General features: G+C 42.4%; 1 protein-coding gene across 8 annotated transcripts in view; it reads left to right on the top strand.

The window, feature by feature from the left end:
* SHISAL1 (shisa like 1) overlaps positions 1-26551 on the top strand; it is an 81962-nt gene that overhangs the window by 34081 nt on the left and 21330 nt on the right. For 5 of the 8 annotated variants that reach the window (XM_081911909.1, XM_081911903.1, XM_081911902.1 and 2 more), the window contains 3 exons: positions 3342-3441; positions 6904-7117; positions 16927-17226. In XM_081911909.1, the coding sequence (XP_081768035.1) occupies positions 3375-3441; positions 6904-7117; positions 16927-17226 (581 nt within the window). In that variant the 5' untranslated portion in view covers positions 3342-3374. Of the gene's footprint in view, positions 1-3338; positions 3442-6903; positions 7118-16926; positions 17227-26551 lie in introns of all 8 variants that reach the window. The other 3 variants (XM_081911906.1, XM_081911907.1, XM_081911908.1) reach the window with 1 other exon arrangement.

Below are 26551 nucleotides of genomic sequence, written 5' to 3'. Positions count from 1 at the left end.
ATTCTGATGTTTGGAAATGAATTTTGTACCCAGAGATCTGGCCAAATTCATCTGAGAGTTCCACGACCTTTGCAAATGATCCCTCTGGCAATATTATAAGTTACACAATCTGCATATAAATAGATTTTAAAGTGATTTACATCCTATCCTCAACACACACACACACATATATATATTAGTTCTTAATGGCTGTAATGAAATCTCCAGTAATAATGGCAGTGACAGGCATTCCTACTAGGAGCCTAGAGTCATAGCTTCAAAGATTCAAAGATTTTACTCATAAAGATTGTCGGATTGGTGTAAATCATTTTAATAGGCAAGAGAATGACTTGGGGTTATTGAAAGCACCTGAGAGAGCTGGAGCAATTAGAAGTGCACAGCCCCACTACCTTGAATGAGTTCAAAAATAGGCTGAGCTGTTTCCCTCCAAGATGTGGTTATTTCTAACTCAGTTCAAATTGGCCTGCCCCCTAATCTGCAATGCCTACTTTTTTCTTCACACCCAAATGTCCACAGAGGGAGCAGCAGCTCCCCCCGTCCCCACTTCTCCACCTGTCCTGGCATGCCACAATGCAGAGCTCTTTGCCACAACAAACTCCCCATTATTCTCTGAAGGGTTTGGATGATGTTGCCACATGTATACCCCATCTTTTCCTCCAAGGAACTTTAAGGTGTCAAACATGGCTTTCTCTTCCCTGCTTTATTCGTGCAGCAGCCCTGAAAGGCTGAGAGTCAGTGGCTGGTCCAAGTTCGGCCCGTGAGTTTTGTGGCTGGCTGTAAGTGTCCACTCCTAATCTGGCTCTTGATCACCTAGTCCAAGAATGCCCAGGTGGTCAATTGGGATCAACTGGTCGATCCCCGAGACGTTTTGGTAGATCGCGGTTGATCGCTGGCTCCTTTTCCTTTGCAAATGAGCATCCAGCCGCAGCCCTTGCCCGGTCCCCCATTTGCGCATGAACTCTAGGAGAGAAGACAGAGTTTTTGTTGTGATTCTGACTGTTTCCTTAAGTGATCTTTCTGTGAGCGAGTTCTCCTCTGTAATAAAGTTCAACATTTTTGTATCCCCTTCCCCTCCCTAAAAAAAAGCTCAACAGTTTTTCATTCTGTGAGTAGATCACAGTCTCTTGGGAGTTGGGCATCCCTGACCTAGTCCATTGGTATTCCTGAGGGCAATGTGGGGCTAGAACTGGAAGCAGCGCCAGAATTTGGGTGGTTCCCCTCCCTCAGGGTGCTGAGTCAAGGGGGTGCATATTATTATTATTATTATTATTAATAATAATAATGATAAATACAGGTACCTACTGAGAAGATTCCTAACAAAGCAGCTGCACCAAAAGGAATTATTGTGAAAATAAGAAACATTTAGGAGAGGGTGCCAAATTTTGTCCTTACTCAGGCTGCCATATTACAAAGTCTGCTCCAGCTGGGAGGTCCAGGTTTCAAATCTGGCCTTGGCTGCAAACTGAGCAGGTAGCTAAGCCAGCTGCTATCTTCTCCACTATAACCCCCCCCACCCCACCCCCCAATATGTACTAACCTACATACCTTGCAAAACATTTGTGGGAATTACTGACCTAACAGCCATTTACTTGAAATGCATTATATAAATATTTAGTTTTATTATAATAATAAATTCAATATTGTTAATGCATAGGCTGCTGTACAGCAGGAGCAAAAAACAAAAGGTCCACTAAGGTTATAATCCAAAGTTTCAATATGTGCTGGGTTCAGGGAGATAGAAAGGATGTTTGGGGTTTAATTTTTGTTATTAAGGGAGGAACAAGAGAACAAAGGCAGCTTCCCCCACCCCCTTCATTTTCAGAGTACTAAATGTCCAATTTTATGTTTTGGTGTATCCATTTAATTTCATTATATGTCATGGTGAGGGATGGAAATAGTTTGAATCTCAGGGAGCCAGTCCAACGTCTTTTGGAGCCTGTGAGGAGCAAAATGTTTGGACTTGCTCTGGTGTGAAGAAAGAGAAAGGGACAGAGAGGGAGGTGGAAGTTCTGCGAAAATTAAAAACCTAGAAAAGAAAACGCAGGAAAGAGAAGGCTGGAAAGTAGTAAGATAAGAGAATGGAATGGAAAAGGAAGAAGCTCAAATGAAACAGGGAAATGGGGAGAAGGTTGTAGCTCAGTTGTAAAGCGTCTGCTCTACAGGCAGAAAGTTCCCAGAAAGTTGAATCCCCAGAATCTTCAGGAACAGCTTGGGAAACTCCTGTCTGAAACCCCGAAGAGCTGTTGCCAGTCAGGGTAAACAACACTGAATTAGCAGGACCCAGTGGTCTGACTGCATAAGGAAGCTTCCTATACTGTATAGTGTTAACATAGCCCAGTTGCCCAAGTCTGGGCAGCCTTATTTGCATAGTATGCAAATCAAGATGATATCTTTGCTGCATTGCCCAGTTGATGTGTGCCTTCTTCCTGGCAGCTAGCACCACTGATTGGCCAGGAATCAAAGGAAACACATTTTTACCTGACCACTTATAGCCTGAAATGCCTAGATTGGTTCCCAACACTATGAGATAACTGGGACCATGAAGTTGTCTGCACCAACAATTGGGAATTATCTGAACACACTACTGCAGACCACGGTGTAGATAGAATATATTAGGTCAGACCATAGCCTCCTCTAACTGGGATCATTACCAACAGCATGATGATGATGATGATAATGATAATGATGATGATGATGATAATAATAATAATAATAATAATAATTAATAAATATTTATTATATTTATACCTTGCCAATCTGGTTGGGTTTCCCCAGCCACTCTGGGTGGCTCACAGCATATATCAAAACACACTAAAACATCAAACATTAAAAACTTCCCAATACAGGGCTGCCTTCAGATGTCGTCTAAAAGTCAGATAGTTGTTTATTTCCTTGACATCTGATGGGAGGGCATTCCACAGGGCGGGTGCCACTACCGAGAAGGCCCTCTGCCTGGTTCTCTGTAACCTCACTTCTCGCAGTGAGGGAACTGCCAGAAGACCCTCAGAGCTCAACCTCAGTGTCCAGGCTGAATGATGGGGGTAGAGATGCTCCTTTAGGTATACTGGGCCATGGATATACTTCTGTTCCACCTTGCTGTTCCTGAATGTGCTCTTTAAAGATTCCCTGTCAAATTTATACATAGCAGCTGAGCATGTTCAGTAGCATTTAAGTGTGCAAACCTTACATGTGTGAAAGTTGTTGCAGAATTGTGCCTTGGGGTCTCATCATGCATTACAGTTTGAAGAAAGCATTAAAAACATATATTTTTTTAGTTAAATGAATGCACACATGCAAATCACTGATGCCACTTAACTCTGAAATATCATTTTGTTAAGCAGGTAATTCTCAAACGGATTGATGAAAACAAAACGATGACAAGTTGTGGTCTACAATCCTTAAATACGCTGATGGTTGTTTTCTCCTTGCTTTTGCCAGCAGGTAAGCCTTGTATTTTATTTGGCTTGGGTTTCTTTTTAAATTCTAGAAGAATGCTTCCATTTAGTTTTCTGCAGCAGAAACACCTTAATGAATCAGTCCAAGAGTTTTGCAGAGATAAGGATATCTGCTAAATATTGGGTAGTGTTCAGTGGTATTCAACTCAGAGTAGACCCACTGAAGTTAATGGATACGACTTACTTACATTAATTTCAGTGGTTTATTAAGCAGGATTCAGAAGAACTAAATTTCAGTAGGATTTTGTTAAATATAGCCTGCTATTTTTTGTATACCAGTCAAGCTATACTATAGTCAGACTTATTTCACTTCGTCATGAATGCGAATGGAAAAGTGTCATTAAGTTTAGTCTCATCCAGATAAGCACCAGATGTGCTGGGGAATCTAATTTGTGTCCAGATGTGTATTGGCACAGAAAATACCCACAGATCTTCCTTCCTCAATCTAAAATGGAGTTTTGTTTTGTTTTGCATGCATTTTATGTTTAGTATTTTGACATTGCCCAAAACTGAGCAGTCAGGTGGTCTGTGAAACTATGCAATTCTACCAATGAACTATTTATAGCATTTCCAACATAGAAACCTGGGTAAGTCAGCCAGTTAATTTCATCACCTGCCTATCTCTTCTTCCTTAAGTTCTTCCCTTTGCCATTTGACATCATAGTTCTATATAACCTGATGGCACTTAAAGCAAATATGGTCTCTATCCTTTTGGCTGTGGAGTCATTTGCAGAGTACGGTCCTTGAGTGGGCATGGAAAGAATAAAGATGACAAGTAGAACTTCTTATCTAACCCCATCACTCCATAAGAAGTTGTAGCAGTGGTTCTGAGGAAATCTGGAACAGGTTGAGATTGACAGGGGTCAAACCCAGGTCTGCTAATATTCCTTTCTGGAAGAGTTTTAAAAATACATATTTATAATGAGGACTTCTGATATTAAATCCAACTTCTTAGAATATCTGAGCTGCAAATTAACCAAGTAACTAATTAATTTGGACCCAACTGACAACAGGCACCAACTGCACAAGCATGTAACCCTACCCTCTCCTGTATCAGTATCACAACAAACAAAGCCATCTCTGGAGCTCAGAAACTGCTGCACACTTCTAATGCCCTATCTTCCAAGACTGCTGAGACTGTTCAGAGCAGTTACAGCCGTTCTCAGTGAAATAGTAGGACAACAGAGGCCTACAGCTCCTCATCTGGGGTGGTGACAACTCCACCATCTACAGCAGCAATGCTGACCATTGTATAGTTGTGTTCTCTCCCATCCACTTAATATTAATCCAGATATCTGTAGAATCACAGCAGTAGAAAATGATTGTTCTTTTGATAGAGATATAAAAGACTGGAATTACTTTTCCAAAAATGTTCTACTTCTTTCTTTTCAGAAGAAGACTAACTGCCAAATGAAATCTGCCTGAGCTAAGGGGGGCGGGGGGGAATGCCATTGGATGTTCATTTTTTTTTATTTTGCAAATCTTATATGAGATCTGGAAAATAGTGATACTTTGCATCTGTCCTTTTTCTAATAGTTTGGAAACTGTTTTATAGGAATCTAATGATGCCATCTGTTATATGAGCACAGCAAATATTTGGCCCTGGTTAGCCATTAGTCTTTACTTTTGCAATGAAATCTGCATTCTCCTCCCCTCGTGTTCTCTTCGTAGCAAAGTAAAATCGTACATCATGTTGCCCAAGGTTTTACTAATTTAGGATGCAGTCCTAACACCTGGCCAGCACCAGCAGGACTTGATGGAGTGGCATAGCCAGTGCAGCATCTACAACCCCAGTGCTCACACCAACTAGGGCAAAAACTGGGGCAGTAGGGAGAGGAGAAATGCCCCATCACTGCATCAACTCCCAGGCTGGTACAGTGGGAGACCCAGATTGGACCTGTTGCTGTTAGATGATGGCAGCAGGGTCATCCCCATCTCTCTTCCTCCCTTCAGATGCCTTGTTTGAAAGTGAGAGTTTCCAAGGCATGCACTGGTTCATGGGGTCACGGAGAGTCGGACACGGCTAAGACGACTAAACAACAACAACTGCAAGGGGCGTACAGTTTCACCCACAGTTTGGACAGGCACAATGGGGCACTCCTCACTGTCAGAGCTCCCCTGTTGATGGCAGACCTTCCCTGCCGGTAGAAGCTGCTGTAGCCAGGCATGGTTGGAAAGAAGGGCAGGTTCCCTCCAACCAAATCCCCTCCAGCATGTCAGGTTGGGGGCTGAATTGCTTTGTGTGTTTTTAAAACACTGCTAGCAGTATTCTGTTCATATTTCATATATTTTTTCTTGTTGCATGCAGTAGTCATATTTCCTGTTTCTTTCTTTCTTTGTTTTATTTTAAATTGTTACCACATGTAAAGCTATTTAGAGCTTCCTTTGAGCTATATTTCAAACTAGAGTACAAGAAGTGCTGGAGTTTAATAGCAAAATATGTATAGAATCAGCCTCTCTGAAAAGTTCATTCCTGTTTCCATGGCTGGGCAGAGAGGTGCAGAGTCTGGTCCTTTCCAAATTTTCATTTTCTGAATATGTTGCAGAGAAGCCCTCCCATCCAAGGGTGAGTGTTCCATTCTCAACTGATTGCGTGGTGTGCATCTTTTGCCAGGACCATTTGACTTTTGTACCCAAGGTCAAAAACTACATTGTGAATCAGCAGTTAATTTCCATCTATAAATAGTTAGGTCTTGTGAGGTCAAAACATGTGCATTCTGTCTTTGATGTATACCTGAAATGAGGTGGCCAGGTGAAAAAAAGGACAGGTCCTTCAATAGTGGAGTTTTATCTTGCTTCACCCTAAAAAATCGGTCTTTTTGTTAAATGGAATGTGGTGGAGAAATCCACTGGAAGGTGTGGGGTGACAATTGTTTGACACAACATCATGCAACTTCCCCACAAACATGGTGCAAAGAAACCAGGATACATGTTCCATAAACAGGTCATCTGGAAGCAACCTTGGTATGCTTTGATTTTTAAAAGCAATTTCTAACTGCAGGGACTAATCCTGGGGTTCCAAGTAAATTAAGAATTGTTTTGATTTCTGGAATATCACTGACGTACATGTTGCTTTTTACGTAAGACCATTAGCTATAAACAATGTGGGCTATCCAACTAAATCATAAAGTAAACGTATGGAAATCAATGGACTGGAGTTATTTAAGGGTATGATTCCACCAGAGTTAACCACTTTGTCCCATGGATTTCTAAGGGAAAAGAAAGTATAGGGCTATATCTCTCACATGAAAAATCAATGGCATTTCAAAGAGTTTAAACTTTGTTTGGAAGTTCAACTTATTTGTTCCTTAACATTTAACTAACTTGTGACTTTGTAACAAGCATACATCAGGCATCTGCTGAATTGGTGAATAGTTTTTATATTGCAGAATCTATTGTTTTTCTTTTGCAATTTGAGTTAGAAAGAAAATTGCTATTTGCCTTACAGCTCTGTCCACACATTTTCGAGTCTGTGAGCCATATACAGACTACAAAGGCCGCTCCCATTTTGGATTCCACTGTCCACGTCTTTCTGACAACAAATCGTACATCTTTTGCTGTCACCATAACAACACCGTGTTTAAATACTGCTGTAATGAGACGGAGTTTCAGACTGTTATGCAGATGAACCTAACAGGGAATGCAGATGGATATATGCACAAGTAAGTAGATAAGCTGGGTGCTTTCCCTCTTCCCCCTCTCCCCCAAATGTATCCTGGTGTAATCAAAATTGTACTGCATCTGCAGAAAACAGAAATGTGTTTCCATAACTCAAAAAAAAGTTGACAAAGATGAGAAGAACACTGGAGAGGGAAATGGCCTTTCTGCACAGCACAAATGTTTCACAGGACTAGTTGTTATTTTAAAATTGTGGCTGATTTGCATATTAATTACCTGCAATCACTTGCACTTAAACAGCAAGGTGCATTTGATTGTGTGTCTGTGGAGTGTAATCTGCCCCCAGAATCCCTTTTTATATCTTAATTTTAACTCTGTGGCCTGTTTTATTGCCTCAATCCCATAACTCTCTTTATTTTTGAAAAATGCCTTTCTAAGAATACTTTTTGAAGAAGTATCAAGATCAAAAAGAAATATTAGACAAATTTTGAAAGCAAGTTTGCATTTGAGCCAGAACTCCCCAGGACTTAGTTAGCCCCAAATCTTCTTTTTAGTGCCAAAGGCAAGATGAAGTCGTAATAGTGGCCTGGACTGGAAATCACACTTTGCATAGGAGAGCTGGCTCGCTCTGTCTCCTCTCTGCTTCTCCAGCACAGCAATGATGAGGAGCTTGGAAGTGTCTGCTTCTATTTTTAACTAACCACAGATTGTCATTTCATCCAAACTGTTTTGCCCCCTCCCCTTTCTTCCTCTGGCACAGCTGCAAGGAAAAAGATTGGGAGAATCCACTTCCATTTTCAACTTGGCTTCTTTCAACAAGCCATAGTTAAATTAAAGCAGAATTTGTCCCAGTTCAGGCAAAATGATGATCTGTGTGGTTGGTTTAAAGTGGAAGTGAAGGCTGTGCCAGAGGAGGAAAAGGGAAGGAGGCGCTGAGACCGAAGTCTTGTTCACATTACACATGTTGTATTCAACCTCAGGTCCTGGTGCCACTGAGCATGTACAAATTGTTTTCCCCTTACCACTAAATAACTGGAAGCAGCCCAAATGCTCTCCATTTCACCTCACTTGAAAAGCAGGACCAGCATTAGAACTGGACCAGGAGCTGTCTGGCAAAACCAGTTGAAAAGTCCTCTTAACTGGCAAGTGATAGATGTCTGAAGGCTGTATGAATCAGCTGAAGGCTTCAATCTGCTTGACCTCTTGTGCTTGTGTGATCATGGTATTTCAAGTGCGGTGAGACACGGTGCTTACTTTGATGACAAGAGGTTCTCTGTTCAAATCACAGAAAAGCATGTGTCACTGGAGGAAACATGGTGTGCCTTTTTTAAAAACAGAAAAACGAGGCACAGCTCAGGTTTTCTTGGGTAGCAAGACTAGGAAAGGCCACTACTACTCAGAGTTGTTGGTGTTGCCAGTGTTTTTTAGTAGGAAAAGAGGTGGGCATTTTCACCATGAAGCTTTTGTTGACAATCGCCCTTTCAGCCTCAGCTGCATCTCCACTTTACAATACCAGCAGTGGGCTACACTGCAGGGTTCTCTTTAAGCCATTTGTATTTAGCTCCCTAATTTGCAGCACGGATGTGATAAACTGTACTATGTATTGCGTTAGGATGTCAATTTTTAATGCTTAAAAACTTGTTGCTTAAAAAAAAATACATATTCCATGAAACAAGACCTGAGTTAGAAACAACATGAACTCCTCCTTTTTCCGGGGAGGGGAGGTCAGTATGGATACACTGTCTCCCAATCACAACTATGCTGAAATCCTGAATTCCTTTCTGTTGTTGTTTTCCTAATGGCAGCTGCCCCTTGGCCCCCCAGGAGAGGGGTGGGAGGGGGGAATAGCATCAAAAGCCCCGTCTCTAGATGATGGAATCATCACTCTGCTTTTAAAATATAATGTCTATATTGGTGAGAGCGTTCCTTGCCTGGCTGCCTAGAGAATGTGACTGTCAGCAAGGGTGTGGGTGTGGTTATGCCCCTTTCCCTCCCCATTTAAAAAAACAAACACTTTGCTTATATGGAACTTGAGTGCACTGCAAAGGGCAGTGCTGGTGAGATCTCAGTCACCCCCATCTTAATTGGAGAGGGAAAGAGGGGACCCTTGGTTTAATGGCTGAGGTCACCTTTGGACAGGAAGCAGGATCTAGATCTGGTGGGCAGGGCCACATCCTTATCTACACCACCCTCTAGATACCAAATTTGACAGGTGGGAAAGGTGGCCCATCTGTCAATCACCTGGCAACACAATGTTTCCTGCATGCAGTTTGAAATCTAAACCTGCGGACAAAGACATGGTGCTTTCTGTTAGCCCTGCTGACCAGCTTGTTGGCAGTGCTTGCATTTTTTCCCCTCTCCACACCTGGAATCACATAGGACATCAGGTGTGGGGAAGGTGGGTGTGGCTTGGCCATAATCAAGTCCACCGGCCAGAGATTCCCCAACTCTTCTCAAAAAACCTTTATGGCGCCAATGGACAAGTTGCCCTTGGCAGAACAATGGATGTGGGATGGCTTCTCTGGAAAGTCTTGCTCTTTAAGCATTCAACCTCTGTCTTGTTGTCCGTGTGACTGAGAGAATGTGAAGTGCTGAAGCAGAGGTAGCCAACATGTCATTCAAAACATCTGGAGGGAGCCAACTCCCATCTTCTTGGGCAAATGGGAGTTGTAGCACACAACATCTGCAGGGCATCGCATAGGCTGAGGGCTGAGCTGAAATGAGGCTGTGTGTGTGTTAATTTTACATTGCATATTTGTATATTTTTGTTAGAAATAGTACTTTTATGCAGAGGGAGGGCAGGGACAGTTTGGTTTCAAGGTATTGTCTTGTGGCTAAATCTGAATGACTGCATGCTGCCATGACATCACCCAACTGGCTTCATGACTCCTCATTGTTTGTATCACACAGTCTTTTAATTCATTTTTAAATGCATTAAATCTGCAAGGAGGGTGGGGTAGGAAAGCAGGAGCAAAATGGTGTGAAAATGCAAAGTTTTTGGAGAGAGTTTCGAAGAACATGTTATCAGCTGCACCAAAAAGTTTTGGCTCTGCAAATGCTGCTCAGTCTTAATCCAATAATACATTCTAACTTTTTTAAAATTATTGCAGACATGATGTGCATTATCACTGCTAGCTTATTTTCCAACTGTAATTAACTTCATTCTAAGCTGAACTGAAGGAAGAGGTCCTTTTGCTGTTAGATCAAACTGTCTGTGCTTCATTAAGCATAATTTATACCTCAGGTGTTCAAACTAAACATCCACAGTAATTGCTATGCCCTAGGCCAGTGTTTCCCAACCTTGTGTCTCCAGCTGTTTTTGGACTACAATTCCCATCATCCCTTGCCACTGGTCTTGCTAGTCAGGGATGATGGGAGTTGTAGTTCAAAAACAGCTGGAGGCACAAGGTTGGGAAACACTGCCCTAGGCAACTAGGCTTGTCCTTCTCATCATGCAGGAGGAGAAGGCTTTAAAGCAGGCAGTGTAACAGCTGGTGGTAATTTTAGACCCTGGACTTAACAGTCCTGGAGTGGCTTTGGATGGGAAGACCCCATTTGTGTCTTCCACTGCAGTCCCACGCACTGCAACTGCTTCAGCATCCCTGACACGCTAGAGCTAAGAACAAAGAAAAACCTGTTTGCCAACCTTGGCTTTGTTTTTTAAGGAACAGTTGCTCTGAGCACGTGCAGTTTAAGAACTTACTTAAATCATAGCACCATCCTGACTACAGGAATAAAACAAGTTTTCTTCTGCCGTCCCGATGCTAAAGATATGTATTAGGGAATAAGCACCATTTTATTGTAAGAAAGGTTAAGGAAATGGTGGTATCACCTGATTTCCTCATACATTGCTGGAAACACTGCTGGAAAAAGAAGGGAGGCATGTGACTCTTAATCTCAGGGCTGTGGATACGAGTCCCTCGTTGGGCAAAAGATTCCTGAATTGCTCGGGGTTGGACTAGATGACCCTTATGGTCCCTTCCAACTCTGCAATTCTATGATTCTATTAGTGGCACTTTCCAGAGAAAGCTTAATTAAGACACACTTTGGTGCCATATACCCCAAAAGGATTTATTTTAGTGTGTGAAAGGATAAGCATTTATTTCCATCGGAGGAACCAAGACTGCCTTTCTGAGTTGCTGTTCTGAATTTGCCTCCTGAGTAGAAAGCAGGCAGCCCAAGTAAGTTGTGCTGGTAAAACGTGTTCTCCCTAAAATGAGAGCATGTGTTGCGGTTGGGGAATGCAAGCCATCCTGTTGTTACTGGGCAGATTTGGAAAAAGCCAAGCCCTTAAGTGGTTAATTTGGGTTATTGGGGAGATTTGAATGTTGCCAATTTTGGAGGAGGGATCAGAGGCTATAAATGCAGGACGCCTAACGCTGGGCGTCCTCTTGGCTTTTGCACCGGATCACCCCCCTCCCTTTAATGGGGGGGGGGTTCTTGTTCGCTTGACCTTGCTATGCCTGTCATGGGGTTGTCCACCTTGGAGTGGGGCCTGGTAGGAATTTTGCCACTTGGCTGATTGGCTGGTGCCAGTTGGTTTTTGCCTACTGCGTAGCAAATCATCACAACTTGTAAGGTTGGCAGTTAGGCATTGGTTCAAATTGGTTGGTGGAGGGGTAAGTGCCTACCCCTCCAATGGTGGTGCGGAAAGGGAATTCCGTTAAAGGAATCCAGGGGCTTGCCATTCTTTTCGTCCTTGTCCCTGGCATCGGACTTGGGCCGTGCAAGCCCCAGGGGGCATGAGGGTGAGAAGTGAGGGACTGATACCCAGCTTCATTTTCTCACCCAATACTTGTTTCCCATGCTGGCTTCCACTGGAATCCGGAAGTCAGCTCTGTCCCTGGGGCAAGGACAGATAGTCATAACCAATGCCTAAGCAACCACTCACATTTTTTGTATTTGAATAAAGTTGTGGCCAAAATTATGCCAAAAACCTTAAACAAAAATTGATGTGTGATGTGTGACTTTTTTGGTGTGGGGTGGCAATGTGGGACTCAACATGCAACAGGGAGCAATTAACTGCTAGTATAAAGCCTCCTGCCATTTATTGGGTGCTGCAGGGCCTCCCGATCAGAGACACAAATGCTTAATTCTCTTTTAAGTGTGGCTTAAAGGCACTTTAACTTTGACATGGTCACACCCTGGTGGTTTGGTCATATGAATCTAGCCAGAGAAGTTATTGCAGGTGAATTCCCTTAGCTGATTTGCAACATCATGGCTGACATCCTGCTTTGATTGTATTGCACTAGATCTTTCCTACCTTTTAAATATGAGAAGAAGCCTTTCCCTAGTTCATAAGTTTCATGCGGTGATAAATTCATTACTACATGCACATTCTTAGAATCTAATGTGAGTAGTGACCATCAAAGCACCTTAGCAGCAAATTGAATTCATTCCACTTCCTGCCTTTTTTTAACATTTTATTTTGCTTTAAAGATCTTTTATGAATTAATGCTATAAAACTTTGATGAATTATTCATCTGAATTCCTTGCGAGCTTTGCACTTCGGCATGTTGTGACTTTCTCTCTCTCGTTCAGCTGTGCCATTTAAAATATTAAGCTGCCTGAGCCCTGTGTTACTCCCTCATTGGAAACAAGACATCACTTTTTATTTTCTTGTTTTAATAATCAGCATCTTCAGTATTACTGGGACTGAGGTGTACTCCAACAGCACTGAGAGGGAGTATATTTCCCCTATCTGTGCATTTTGTGAAGCAGTTGAGGCAGAGGTCAAGTCCCTCCACAGCCACTGGGAACTTCAGGATAAGGTCAAGGATGGAAGCCTTTTTATTGCAGTCAGAAATCAGTGGGAAATATGGAAGATGAAAACTAAGTGGCTTTAGCGCAGGGGGCCCAATAAGTCCACAGAGACCCATTTCCTAACTCTCCAAACCCCTTTTCACCCTGGGCAGCCTTTACAGGCCCCAGTGCTCAGAAGAATTTCACTTTAGTGTTGTGATAGTACAATAAAGTGGTGTCTGATGATCACTCCATTACTTGACCTGCCAGATCGTACTAAAAGACAGTGCTTAATGGAATAAGGAACAAGTATATCCACTTTGCCTTAGGATTTAAACAAAACATTTTGCGGGGGGGGGGGCACGGTTATGTCTGGCTTTTCATTTTTAACTTGTTGGAAGCAGATGTTATTTTAAAGGAACAGATGGAGATCCCACATACGGCCAATTTAATAAGCTGCCATTTTAAAACACTATTCATTTTTCACTAAATGATTTTTAATGAACAAAAATGAGTGCCTTAAAAAGTATGTATATGGGTAAACAGATGATGCTGATCTAAAGAGGTGCTAATATTTGTGCCATTGAATTCTTGTTAGGCTGTCAAGTGCCATGACTTTTAGCAAGGTATGGAAGGAATAAAACCTCTTGTCTGAGAGGGGTCCTGCCTGTCCTTCATCCTAAACACTTGGGATCCACATTGGTTCCCTGTGCAGAAATTTCGTGAGTGGCTTGCCCTTGATAGCACTGTGTTTTTTCCTGTTTTTTCCTGAATAACAATGGCTCATGAGTCCAAAAAAGAGTGATTTCATCAGCATCGCTATCAGTTCAGTCATTTTTCTTCCATCACTAATAGCTTTTTTAAAATTTCTTTTGCTCTTTTTAGCAGTGTCAGCATGTAACTGTTCCCAGTGAAAAGCAACATTATTTTGGTGGTTGCATTTAGCACAGTGTCTGTGAACTACTGGCCCAACTTTTTTAGAGGGGTAGCTATGTTTGTGCCGTAATAAAGCTACTATTTTAGTGGATATAAACTGTAAATTTAGTGCATATGTGTGATTTGTCAGCCATAGAATAATTTTGTTATAAATTATAAAATTTTGAACAAGAAAAAAGCAAGAAGAAGAAGAAGAAGAAGAGGAGGAGTAGTAGTTTGGATTTGATACCCCGCCTTTCACTCCCCTTCAGGAGTCTCAAAGCGGCTAACGTTCTCCTTTCTTTTCCTCCCCCCCAACAAACACTCTGTGAGGTTAGTGGGGCTGAGAGACTTCAGAGAAGTGTGACTGGCCCATGGACGCCCAGCAGCTGCACTACACCACACTGGCTCTCAAAAAAAGGGTGTGTGTGTGGAGCAAACATATCTGGTGGGATTTCAAAGACTAACAGGCTTAATGTAATGCAGTGCAAATATAAAATACAGTGCTAGAAACCTATATCATATATTTAAAAGTTCTATGGTGCAAATTAATTAGTCGGTTAAGACAGCAGTGAAAAAGCCTTAAATAGTTCTAATTAATGTTCTATTTTCATGTGCTTAATAAGAATGAACCATAAATTTCCAGGTTTTTTCATTTTTTTGTTCATCTGCCCCACCATCAATTTTGTCATGGTGCCAAAAACCCAAATTTGATTAAACCATACCTATTCTGTTGGACTTACAGAAGCATACCATTTAGGTTCTATCAATATTTTGGTAGCAGTTAACAAAACTCCAACTAAATTTGGATATTTTGGTTTCACATCTTCTTTAAGATATGAACTAGAGTTCATTTGAATGTAGTATCCAATTATTTCTTGTATATCTGCAATAACTATTGAAGACCTCATAATCTTTTCACACCTCCACCAAAACATAATTTGCGACTTTCTCCCCACGTTTTCAGCATGTTCCATTAACATCTGGGTGTATCTTTGCTGAATGTTGTGGGATTTGATGCCAGCTCTGTAACATCTTATGGAAGTTTTCTATTACAAGAAGTGATAAAGTTACCATGGTGATAAATATTTATTTCCACAACTTGTCAAAGACATTTTCCCCCCCTAATCTTTGTCTTAACCTCTTCCTTGTTCTAATCCAGCTAAGTATTTCTCCAGCAGGCAGCTTAAAATGCTGTAACGCTCATGTCCCACACCAGCTCCCAGAGCATTAACTGGTACTTCTGTCTCCTGACTCATCAGCTGTGAAGCTGGACATGCCCTGCTTAACCATCAGTTTATGGCCCAACAGACCCTGGGGGTTTCTCCAATTCCTTTCTCTTTTCTATATAATCAAAGAGTAGATTTTGACAAGCAAATATCAGCTGAAATGTATTCTTTGCAGTGTAAAGCATGTATAATAAACCACTTCAGGCTAAAACCTACTTTATGTTGACATGGCCTCATTCTGTTCTGAAACAGGACCAGTGCTGTGCAGCTCGCTAGGTGAGAATTGAACCATTGTATTTGAAAGAGATGAAATCATTTAAAGGTCTGGTTCAAGTAGAAAATTTGCTCAAAGAGGTTTTTCTTGTCCTTTAATTTTCCTACTTACTGGAGTAATAAAATTTACATATAAAATGCTTTCCTCTCCCTGTCGTTTAATTCCAATGGTAATTTGTGGCACCCAAATGTAATTTGTGTGACATCCTGAACAGCAAAGGATCTTGGGCATCATAGAAACGAACCAGGCTGGGAGCAGAATGGCATAATGCAATGAGTTCGGTGGAGGTATTTGACCAAAGCAGAACTATGGAATAAAAATACTTAGTTTCCAGAAAAGTATACTGGCTCCAGCCCCAACCAGACACACAACACACTTTATATCCTTTTCATTAACACCCACTGAGGGACACTTTCAATATTGGGTTTTGGAAGCTATCCCTTAAATTAATGCTTATGGAGGCCTCTGCAACCTGAAAGCAAGACCAGAAGGAGTAATTCAGTGCTATCTGTGTTATTCTTAGAACTGAACCACACAAGCTGCAGAATCATGTGTTGCAGTTCTTACAGAACTGAGCAGTTGCATGCTTAAATGTCTCAAAAATAATAAAAACAACCAAAATTTAAAAAAACAAATTAGGTGTCAAGGAATTAGGTGCAAATTAGGTGTCAAGGAAAAAGTTTTCCCTGCCACCCTTGTTTTCTGTAGTCTTCAATGGAAATGGCTGTTTTTAAGTGGGGGGGGGGCAGCATTTCAACACACAACTTCCCAACCTGCAGACTGAAGTTGGTTACAGTTCAGCAAAAACCTGTTGAGTTTATAATTTGACTTTTAGAAGCAACCATGTGTTGGATTTTGAGCCACAATCTGGTACAGTGATACCTTGGTTTGCAAACAGCCTGGTTTGCATATGTTTTGGATTACAAACATGTCAAACCCGGAAGTGCGTGTCCTGGTTTGCAAACTTTTTTAGGATTACAACCCCCCCCCCTTTTTTTTTTTTAGATTACGAACAATTTCTTTTGGGAAGCCCCTTGGCGAAAGTGCGCCTTGGGTTACAATCTGTTTTGGTTTACAAACGGACCTCTGGAACGGATTATGGTTGTAAACCAAGGTACCACTGTATTTAGACTATGTAAAGAAAATAGGTAGCACTGTGTGAACATTGGGAGTCCCTGTGTAAGCAGCTTTGAGCTTTTTAAAGGGAAAGAGAGGTACAGTGGTGCCCCGCAAGACAAACGCCTCGCAAGACGAAAAACCCGCTAGACGAAAGGGTTTTCCGTTTTGGAGGCACTTCGCAAAACGAATTCCCCTATGGGGTTGCTTCGCAAGACGAAAAAAATCTTGCATCCCCCCACGGGTTTTTTTCGCTTTTTTCGCCCTTTTCTTAAGCCGCTAAGCCGCTTATCAGCTGTTCCGCTGATAAGCCGCTTAACAGCTGATCGCTGGAAGCCGCTTGACAGCTGTAGCGCTAATCCGCTAAGCTGTCAATGGGCTTGCTTCGCAAGACGAAGAAACCGCTATACGAAGAGCCTCACGGAACGGATTAATTTCGTCTTGCGAGGCACCACTGTATAACCATACATTCTGGCAGACAGAAAATACTTGTATGCATTTTAAAATATTAAGTGGCTGACTGGAGTGGCAAATAGTTGTGGCTCATTATTAACCTTTGCTTTGTCTCTTTTTGCAGTAATTACAGTGCATTGTTAGGTGTCTGGATCTATGGGTTTTTTGTGGTGGTTTTGCTGGTACTGGACCTTTTGTATTACTCCTCAATGAACTACGATATTTGCAAACTGTACCTGGCAAGATGGGGAATCGAAGGGAAATGGATGAAACCGGAAGCAAGCCGGTGGATTAAACCTGCTCAGGACCCAAGACAAGTTCAGGCTCAGACTCAGCCTACGCCTCAAACACTGCAGGCGGCACATGCATTAAAAGCAGAAGCTTTAAATCCGCCACTGATGTCTTTCCCCATTTCAACTGCCTGGTAAGTTTTGAAGGCTATGGTGCCTATTTTTTTAACCCTCTTTTTGTACTGTGATGTTTTCAGTTGGCAGCTATCAAGGAAACTGTATCATTCATGACAAGTAGAGCAGGGTGATTTTGTTAATACTTTCGATGCCTGTACAATATAGAGAATATAGGCCCACCACCATCACCCGAACTAAGCCAGATCTGTGGACGCATCAGGAACAGGCAGTAGAGTCCTGGGATGGAGGTGACTGTACCATTTCAGAAGAGAAATACGATTATTGCATGATTCCCCATTCTGTGCTGGCTTGTGAGCTGTAAGTGTCCACACGGATACATGAAGAATCTGTAAAAACTGGAGGGCAAAGCTTCCTATTCCATTCCCTGTTATCTGTTTGCTGTGGAAACAGCCACATGCAGTCATGGAATACCCATCATTTATTTTGCATGCATAGGTCCCTTTTCATACACATGGCAGGAGACTGAGTTCAAGGTTGCACCTCACCTTATGGGCCGTGGATGCACCGGGGCTGTGACTTGAGCCATCCCATGGTGAAAGAACATGGAGGAACCTGGCTGGGTCATGTGAGACCCTTGCTGGCAGTATTCCTTTTTTGTGATAAAAGGGAGATATGGCTGTCATCCTGAAACCTTGGTCTGGCCAGCAATGTTTCCACAACAAGGTAGAGCTCTGCTGCGTGAGCTTATCAAACCCAGTAACTTTTAATATATGAACTGCCATCTTAACATATGAGTTGCATTCCAACTATGGTAAAGATTCGCCAAATATTCTGTGTCTCTATCAAAGGGTCAGTGATATATTTCTAGAAAAGGAGGTGCTGGAACTCACCATGAACACCTCCCTCGTTCTATCAGAATGGCAATGGTGCCCACCTGAGAGGGGCTGGAACTAAGTTCCTGTAAGTTCCCTCTGAAAAATAGCCCTGCAAAGGGTTATAATGGCAACCCAGTTCTGCCACTTCTGGGCTCAGCCTGCAAGAAAAAAATAGTTCTTTCAGTGCTTTGCAAAATCCAAGATAAGTGGGGTATTCTGTCTAATTGACTTGGACGTGTTAAAGGCTCAGAGAACTACTCTCGGGAAATCCTATCCTTATATTCCTAAATAGTATAAAGTCTTTAGTAGCTGGAGCTTCTTCCTATAGTATGACTGTCATTTCATACCTTTTAAATGATTATCTAGCTTGAAATAATGTTGATAGTTTCCCCACTGTCATATGTTTTGTCTGAGATGTGTATGTGTTAATGTGATGTGATGTGCATCACATGTGATGCATTTTTCTATGAAACTTTGTGCACTTGGTCTGAGGTTCCCTCTTTTGCTGGTTGTACCGGAATTAGTGGTTTTTGTAGTGAGTAGCAAGGAAGAACCAGTTTTTGTATATTTTCGGTTGCTAAACCCTGCATTTCTACTTGGTGAGTAGAGATTTCCAGCTTCAAAAGCACGTCATAGTCATACAAGTTGAAAGGTGATGTTCCACACTAGAGAGAGGCCATGGGTCATTCCTATAAAAGAGGTCTGGTTACATTTGTGACTTCCCCAATTAAAAGTTGTATGATTGCACTGTTTTAATGAGAAGTGCATGAGCAAGAGCTACTAAATACACCAGCCCATGGCAATAAGTAATATTTTAAGTGGCCTTGTGGTTTTCAAGTGTTGGAAGGAATGAGGATTGTAATTACATGAGGGGCTGCTTTCCAGGATGGCTATGCAGAAATCTGCTTCCAGGCTTTTTCTTTTCTGTTTCCCCACCCCCACCATCTCGTAATGAAGACAACCCATTCCATCACAGTTTGGCAGAGTTCTCATTCCTTGCCTGCTAATGAGCCTAAGTTCATTATTCCTCATCCTACTCATTATCAAAGTGGAGAGGGAAACTTGCAAAGTTTGTTCTCTGCAGAAATTAGACAAGGGAGTACGGGGACCCCAGTGGTGAAGTATAGCTCACTTTCTCTCTCCCCCCCCCCCCCCCATTTCTTTACATATACCTGTAGTTTTCTGCAAAGTGCAGCATGACAACAATTATTCTAATAAAAATATGCTATAGAGTATAAGTTACAGGGTACAAGAAAATGCAGATATGCATTATTTCTGCTCCCAGTGTGAAAGCTGTGTATCTGGTATGGATAGGTATAGAATCATAGAATCATAGAGTTGGAAGAGACCACAAGGGCCATCGAGTCTAACCGCCTGCCAAGCAGGAAACACCACCAGAGCACTCCTGACATATGGTTGTCAAGCCTCTGCTTAAAGACCTCCAAAGAAGGAGACTCCACCACACTCCTTGGCAGCAAATTCCACTGTCGAACAGCTCTTACTGTCAGGAAGTTCTTCCTCATGTTTAGGTGGAATCTTCTTTCTTCTAGTTTGGATCCACTGCTCCGTGTCCGCTTCTCTGGAGCTGCAGAAAACAACCTTTCTCCCTCCTCTATGTGACATCCTTTTATATATTTGAACATGGCTATCATATCACCCCTTAACCTCCTCTTCTCCAGGCTAAACATGCCCAGCTCCCTTAGCCGTTCCTCATAAGGCATCGTTTCCAGGCCTTTGACCATTTTGGTTGCCCTCCTCTGGACACGTTCCAGCTTGTCAGTGTCCTTCTTGAACTGTGGTGCCCAGAACTGGACATAGTACTCCAGGTGAGGTCTGACCAGAGCAGAATACAGTGGCACTATTACTTCCCTTGTCTAAGACAGAGCAATCCTTAGTACATATGCTGCATGTGTGAATAATTCTGCCTGGCATATGGTTATTTCCAGAAAAGTATGTTGATCTGAACTGTGAATTGCTATAGTGTTCGAAACAATGAAAGGAATAAGAGTCATGGAGACAACAGAGGCAGCCTGCTCCAAGCGTAGGCTGCATAGACAACGTTTTTGTTGGATTTACAAGTGGCTTCAGTCACCCATGAGATATGCTGAAATGAGCCACTTGATATCAAAAGAATTCTCCAGAGTTTGAACTTGGAGCACAAGGAAAGAATTCACAGGAAATGGTGGTGTGGGAGATGCTACTGCAAATTAAGGTCATTCTGTGCAGCCTTTGCATGGACTATTGAGGGAAATGCATGGGCTTCTGGAGAAGGAGGTGCAAGAGAATAATGAAAGACAGAGAAAGAGGGAGCTTTTCCAATATTTATTCAAAATAAAAATGGGAAACCTGTACATGAAGCTTACAGTAAGGGAGTGGATACTTGATAGTGTAGCTGGGAAACCTCAGGGGGTAGAGCATGGGAATCTTAATCTCTGGCTTGTGGCTTTGAGCCCCACGATAGGCTAAAGATTCCTGCATGGCAGAGGGTTGGACTAGATGACACTTGTGGTCCCTTCCAACTCTGCAATTTTGTGATTCTATGATTGACCACAGAAATAATGAAGAACCTAAGGGGCTTATTGGCCACAATACACTGGTTCTGATGGACACATAACATTAAACCATGATTTGTATAAACCTTAATTAATAAACCACAGTTTAGTGTTACATGTGAACCCATCCTAGTACTGCAATTATGGTTTATTAAGTATAGTTTGTTGGGAAAAACAAGCCATGGTTTGTTGTTGGCTTACTGATCTTGATAATGGTTGAATCTTGTTACACGTGAATCCAGACGGTCCCTAACTATGGTTTAAGTGTAGTTTGTTTTCTTTGCTTCTTCAAAGTCACCTCAGACAATGCCAGACAAATGATGAGCTGTAACCAGCTTTGTTCCTGCTTTACTGCTTGTTGTGTGTTTGGGAGAGACAAACCACAACATGTAACTATAACTTTGCGTAGCATGACAGCAGTAGCATGACAGTAGTAGCATGACAGCAGAATGGCCAAGTGCTACAGCTGCAATCTTCACTCCAGGAACCTGCCTGCTTGCTCCAAGCTGAAGTCCCTGCTCCCACTCCTGCTACACTGGCATGGCCCAGTCAGTTGAGTTTATAGGGAGAATGGGATTGGATGGTTCTGGCCTGGGTAAGCAAAAGAGTGATGGGTGACGTTAGATGTTGGAACAGATCATAAAATACATTGCATTATTTCTGCTTTGGGGGGAGAGGAGCTTGGCATGTTTTCCAAGCTGTTCCAGTTCATGCCTGGGGGAAATTACCCCATTCTAATTTCACGCAATTTCAATAAGCTTATTTTCATTTTCATTTTGATTAGAGGAGAATCTAAATAGGACCCTTTGTTCTGAGATGCTCTGTTGTGTTTGCTCTAAACCAGAGCCAATCTGAAATAGATCAATAGCTCTTGTTCTTACAGTGGCCTAAATGGAAACTCCAGGTCCAAAATGCCCTAACTTTGCAGAATCTATATCTAGGGACATGTGAGTCTGGTCTGGGACCATAATAAATTCAATTCACTATATCTAGGGACTAGAGCTACCTATCTGGAAAACAAAGAAGGCAATTTGAATCTTGCTGTTGAACTGAAAAATGTTAGATTAATGAAGTGTGACCCAACCTGTGTAAGAACTTTTCAGTCCACACATCTGAAATCTGCCTCTGTTTTCCTCATTATGTGTCATTACAGTTTCCACAAGATGTGGCTGTGTGCTTCACATGAAGTTCTGAAGTGTTGCACGATGTACTTGTTTATGGTTTAATTGACTTCTCTTTCTGTCTGAGGACTGAGCTTCTCACGATAACTTCCACAGAAAGCAGGGCATGTGCATATATGGACACATGAAGTGGCCGTATACTGAGCCACGCCATTGGCTCTTCTAGTCCAGTACAACCTGTTTTGACTGCCAGTATCTCTTTGTGGCCTCAGGCAAAGTTCTTTCTAAGCTCTGCTTCTGGAAATCCCTTTAATGACAAAGTGTTGAGCCCATCCTGCGCTCTGCCACTGAGTAATGGGCCCTCAACCCTAGGAGCAGCTGCTGGGTCTTTGGGATATTTTGTTTGGTGAAATGGATGAGTTCCACTCCATCAGGCTACTTTTTAAAGTTCTTCCTCTCTGTAACGTGTGAATTAGCCAACAGTGTGTCATCAAGTCACCACATAGTGCCAAGAAACAGAACTTCAGCGGGGGGTGTGCAGTGAGAGACCAGCTTGGTCTTTTTAGTCATATGGGGCAAAATAAGTGAGATGCAATCTGGATTAGAGGTGAGGGGATACATGAATATGGTCTTCAAATACCTGAAGAACTGTGATGAATAGGTTGCAGCAAACTAGTTTCCTTTTGTTCCAAGCGACAGGACTATAACCTATGAGTGTCAGTTGTAAGGAAGCTGATTTTGCAAAAATATGAAGAAGCATTTCAGTAATAAGAGCTATTAGGCATTGGTGCAGTCCGATTGAGAATGCAGTCTCCTTTATGTTCCATCACTTTATGCTGTTTGTTGTTGTTGTTTTAATTTGATTTTACAACACTTTTGGATGTCCTTGAAGGTCAAAAACTGGCATATGAATTTTAAAGCAAATGAATAAATCTATGCAACATTTTGTTTTGTACTAGACCTAAACTTATTTTATTACTTTGAGAACACAAAATGCATTGGCTTGCATTCATCCCAGTTGAAATCAATGGGAGTTAATTAGACATAACTAACTCTTCACATCGATTTCACTGGGGCCTAAGTGTGACTAATAGTTTGATTCTCAGTGCCTGGAACCACCAGAGGCCAGCAGAGAAAATGTGATTTTCCTGAAAAATTGAAAAGCTGCCCGTCTGTCCTAGGGGCGGGAGCCCTGACTCTGCTCCCTCTAGCCCTCACTGGCTGAGTTTCTTCAGGGAACTGCACAAAGATGCTCAGCAGCCTTGGTAATGTGCAAGCCCCTCCCTACACTCACCCGCTTGTGGTGGGGAAGAAACGCCTGCTGTCTTGATTTGAACCGGAGCAAACCATAGTTTTAGTTTTCCGCTGCAACTTAGCTATTTTGTGTCAATGCTGGAAGGTTTAAAAATTAAGCATGTGTTCCGAATGCTGCAGTCTGTCCACATCTTGAATACTGAAGGTGACTCCCAGAGAGAGATAGCGCTTTCTTCTTTGTTTAAGTTTCACTCGAGGCAAATGTTTCTTATTGCCAGGGCTTTTTTTCTTTAAAAAATGTTTAGGGGTACTCTCATTTTCCTACTCATATTGAAATCCTGCCACTCAATGAGGCCAGACTTAGATTCACAAAATGTTTAGGGGTATGCATACCCCTGCATCACTCCATCAAAAAAGCACTGGTTATTTCTTTTGAAATGGTTTCTATTCAGATACGGCCTGGGCAGGGCAGGAGTAGGGACCCCTTTTCAATCCAAGGGCTGCATTTGCTTATGGCGAACCTTCCACTTGCCTTGTGCCCATGGTGGGCAAGGCCAGAGACCAAAGTGGACGGGGCAATAAATATGACTCTCACCTTTCGGATAGTAAGGCTGTATTCCAGATACACAGAAGCCAGAGGTTTCCACGCACACATATCTCACCATCCAAGCAAGCAAGGACCATTATTACCCCGGTTCAAGGATACATTCCTGCCAGGCAGAAGCACCAAAGCAGGGTGTGTGCTTGGGCTCTCTGCCCAACACCCGGCTAATAAATGTAGAAAATGTATTCATTGCCCTTCAATGGATGATGTCCAAAAGTATTGTGGTGGTGGGTGTTCCAACGTGAAGACTTCAACAGCAACCAGCAAACAAACAGAACAGTATGTCTAGACTGAAACAACTGTTTCGAAGGTGAATCTTCGTCAGCTGATGATGAAATTAAATATGTTACATACAAGGAATGACAACAAAAATAATACTGAGCAACCTGCGTGTAAATAATGAATAAATAATAAATGAGGAATACATACCAAATAATTATTGTTGTCATTCATTGTATGTAATATATTTAATTTCATCATCAGCTGACGAAGATTCACCTTCAAAACAGTTGATTCAATCCGGACATCCTGCCTGCGATGTGGTGTTCCCTCCCAGCAATTCATTACGCAGACTACTTCTTGGTTATGGACTGATACACACACACACACACACACACACACACACACACACTATGTGTGTGTGTGTGTGTGTGTGTGTGTGTGTTGATGACTTGTAAATTTTGGATGACATTCTAACCACGAACAATAATACATTTACGAAATTTATTAGCCACGTGTTGCGGCTGTATTGGAGCAGATTATTCTGTATTGGAACACAGGGGTTTGTTTTTGGCCCCTTAATACAGGGCAGAGAGGTGACTTTTGCCCTTGACCAGCCCAGGTTTTGCTCTGGCCTTGCTCATCGCTGCCCCAGGCTCCAAAAGGTTGCCCACGAGGGACTGCAGTCCTTAGACACAAAAGCCCCTCCCCCGCTCCATACCAAGTCAAGGCAAAATAGGCTCTCAATTATTCCCATCATAGTAGTTGAAAGTGCAGGGCGGCCGCAGCAGGGGGATATTTTCTTATTAGTCTTTAAGAGAACATTTGTATAAGTAGAAATGCATGCTGTTACATTGTTAACCATCATTTTTCTGTTTTTGTTCTTATTTGCCTTCTGAAGCATTAAACGGGGATCCTATGTTAGGATCAGGTGAGTGTATCCCACACAGTTGAAACAGTTGTAATCACAACTGTGATGGGACAACACCCCACCCCCAAACCTGGCTTGCCCCATGTTTGCTTTCCCAGCTCTTCCCTTTCCTCTCTAAAAATCTCTGGCAGTTGACATTGACATTGCCTTCATGTGACCCTCTTGTTCTCCCCTCCTAGTAGCGCTGCAGTCCTAACCCCACTTACCAGGAACTAAGCCCCACTGAATTCATTAGGACTCCCTTCTGAGAAGACACTGTTTAAATTGTGCTGTTAGACATGGCAAGTTTCAGTAACCTTAAAAAAAAATTTAGAAATCAGGCACAGTTTCTGTTCACCCCATTGATGCCATTGCTCAGGTTCTCGTTGACTTTAGTAGAGTAAAAATGTCTCACAGAAGCAAGAGTTTTCTTTTTTCCTTGAACATGTCACAAGGCATGATCGAGCCATGGTTAAGCACTTTTTACTTATAATTATTTCAGTGACAGATATTTAAATACATGGTTCATTTTCTCATTGAAACCAACACGACTGCAAAGTGCTGGGCTGGATTTTGACCCTAGTTAAGGACAATAATGGCATTATCTGCATTGCTCCTGAACCAAAGGACCAGGGAAGAGGGAAGCAGCCGTGAGCTCCTCTCCAGAGGCTCATATGCCCATGCAGTCTTGCTAAGCTAAAGTCTGGTATAGTGTGTTGGGCAACAAAGAGGAGATGCTACTTCTAAGTTGAAAAATCAGTACTTCTGTATTATACAGTCAGCTTATACAGTGGTACCTCAAGTTACAAACGCCTCAGGTTACAAATGCTTCAGGTTACAAACTCCACTAACCTGGAAGCGTTACCTCGAGTTGAGAACTTTGCCCCAGGATGAGACCAGAAATCGTGTGCCTGTAGCGCAGTGGCAGCAAGAGGCCCCATTAGCGAAAGCATACCTCTCATTAAGAACAGTTTCAGGTTAAGAACGGACCTCCGGAACTAATTAAGTTTGTAACTAGAGGTGCCACTGTAGTCTGATTTGGGGAAGAACTGAATTCATACTGAACAAGTGGCAGGCACTGATTGCAAAATATTCTGGGGAATCTGGACCATGGATCACAAACCCATGACCAACTTATTGTATAAACAAATCATTCTCCATGCTCAACCATTTCAAAGGTCAGTGCTTTTAGTTTTTTCAGTCTTACTACTTTACATAGTCTCTGATTATGGATCTGCTCTGGTTAGTCTCAACAGCAATAAAACCTTCTCTGTGCAAATATTAAAAACAGCTCATTCATCACTGACTACAATTTTCAGGGCATTGGCACCGCAGCAGTTCTTTCCATACTCGGATTAAAAGAACATACAGATTTCCTCGAAATCATTGCTGGAATTGTAAAAGCATGCTAAATCTCCATGAGTACTGTAATGGGGGTTTTACAGTAATGGGATTTTATTTTCCTTTGAGCTGCCGGCTTCCTTGCCATGGCACAAAAGGTTTTTGAGATCCCCCTTCAGAGACTGTTCTTGTAAGATGCCTGCAGTGTAGGGGGCCTCCAGTGCTGGGGTGACACGGAAAGCCCCAGACGATGTGAGAGGTTTGCCTCTTCCCCACAGCAGATTCAGTCCATGAGAAAATGGGTGTTGGCAGACCAGGCTGTGTGTACCACATGACCTACTCTTCACCTCTCAAGACGCCAACTGCCCTCAGATTCAACGAAGGGTGCTGTCTGGTGCTGAAGTAAGAGTCAACTGCTGGTCCAGTCAGCTTTTGTGCATGGAATAGGAGGGGGCGCCAAATGTCCTTTGCCCCAGGCAGCAACATCTCTTGGGCCAGTCCAGGT

This window comes from Podarcis melisellensis, assembly GCF_964234715.1.
Source record: "Podarcis melisellensis genome assembly, chromosome: 5".
In the NCBI taxonomy this organism is placed as follows: Eukaryota; Metazoa; Chordata; class Lepidosauria; order Squamata; family Lacertidae; genus Podarcis; species Podarcis melisellensis.
Note: the sequence above shows the minus strand (reverse complement) of the source record. Positions and strands in the feature narration are given on the sequence as shown.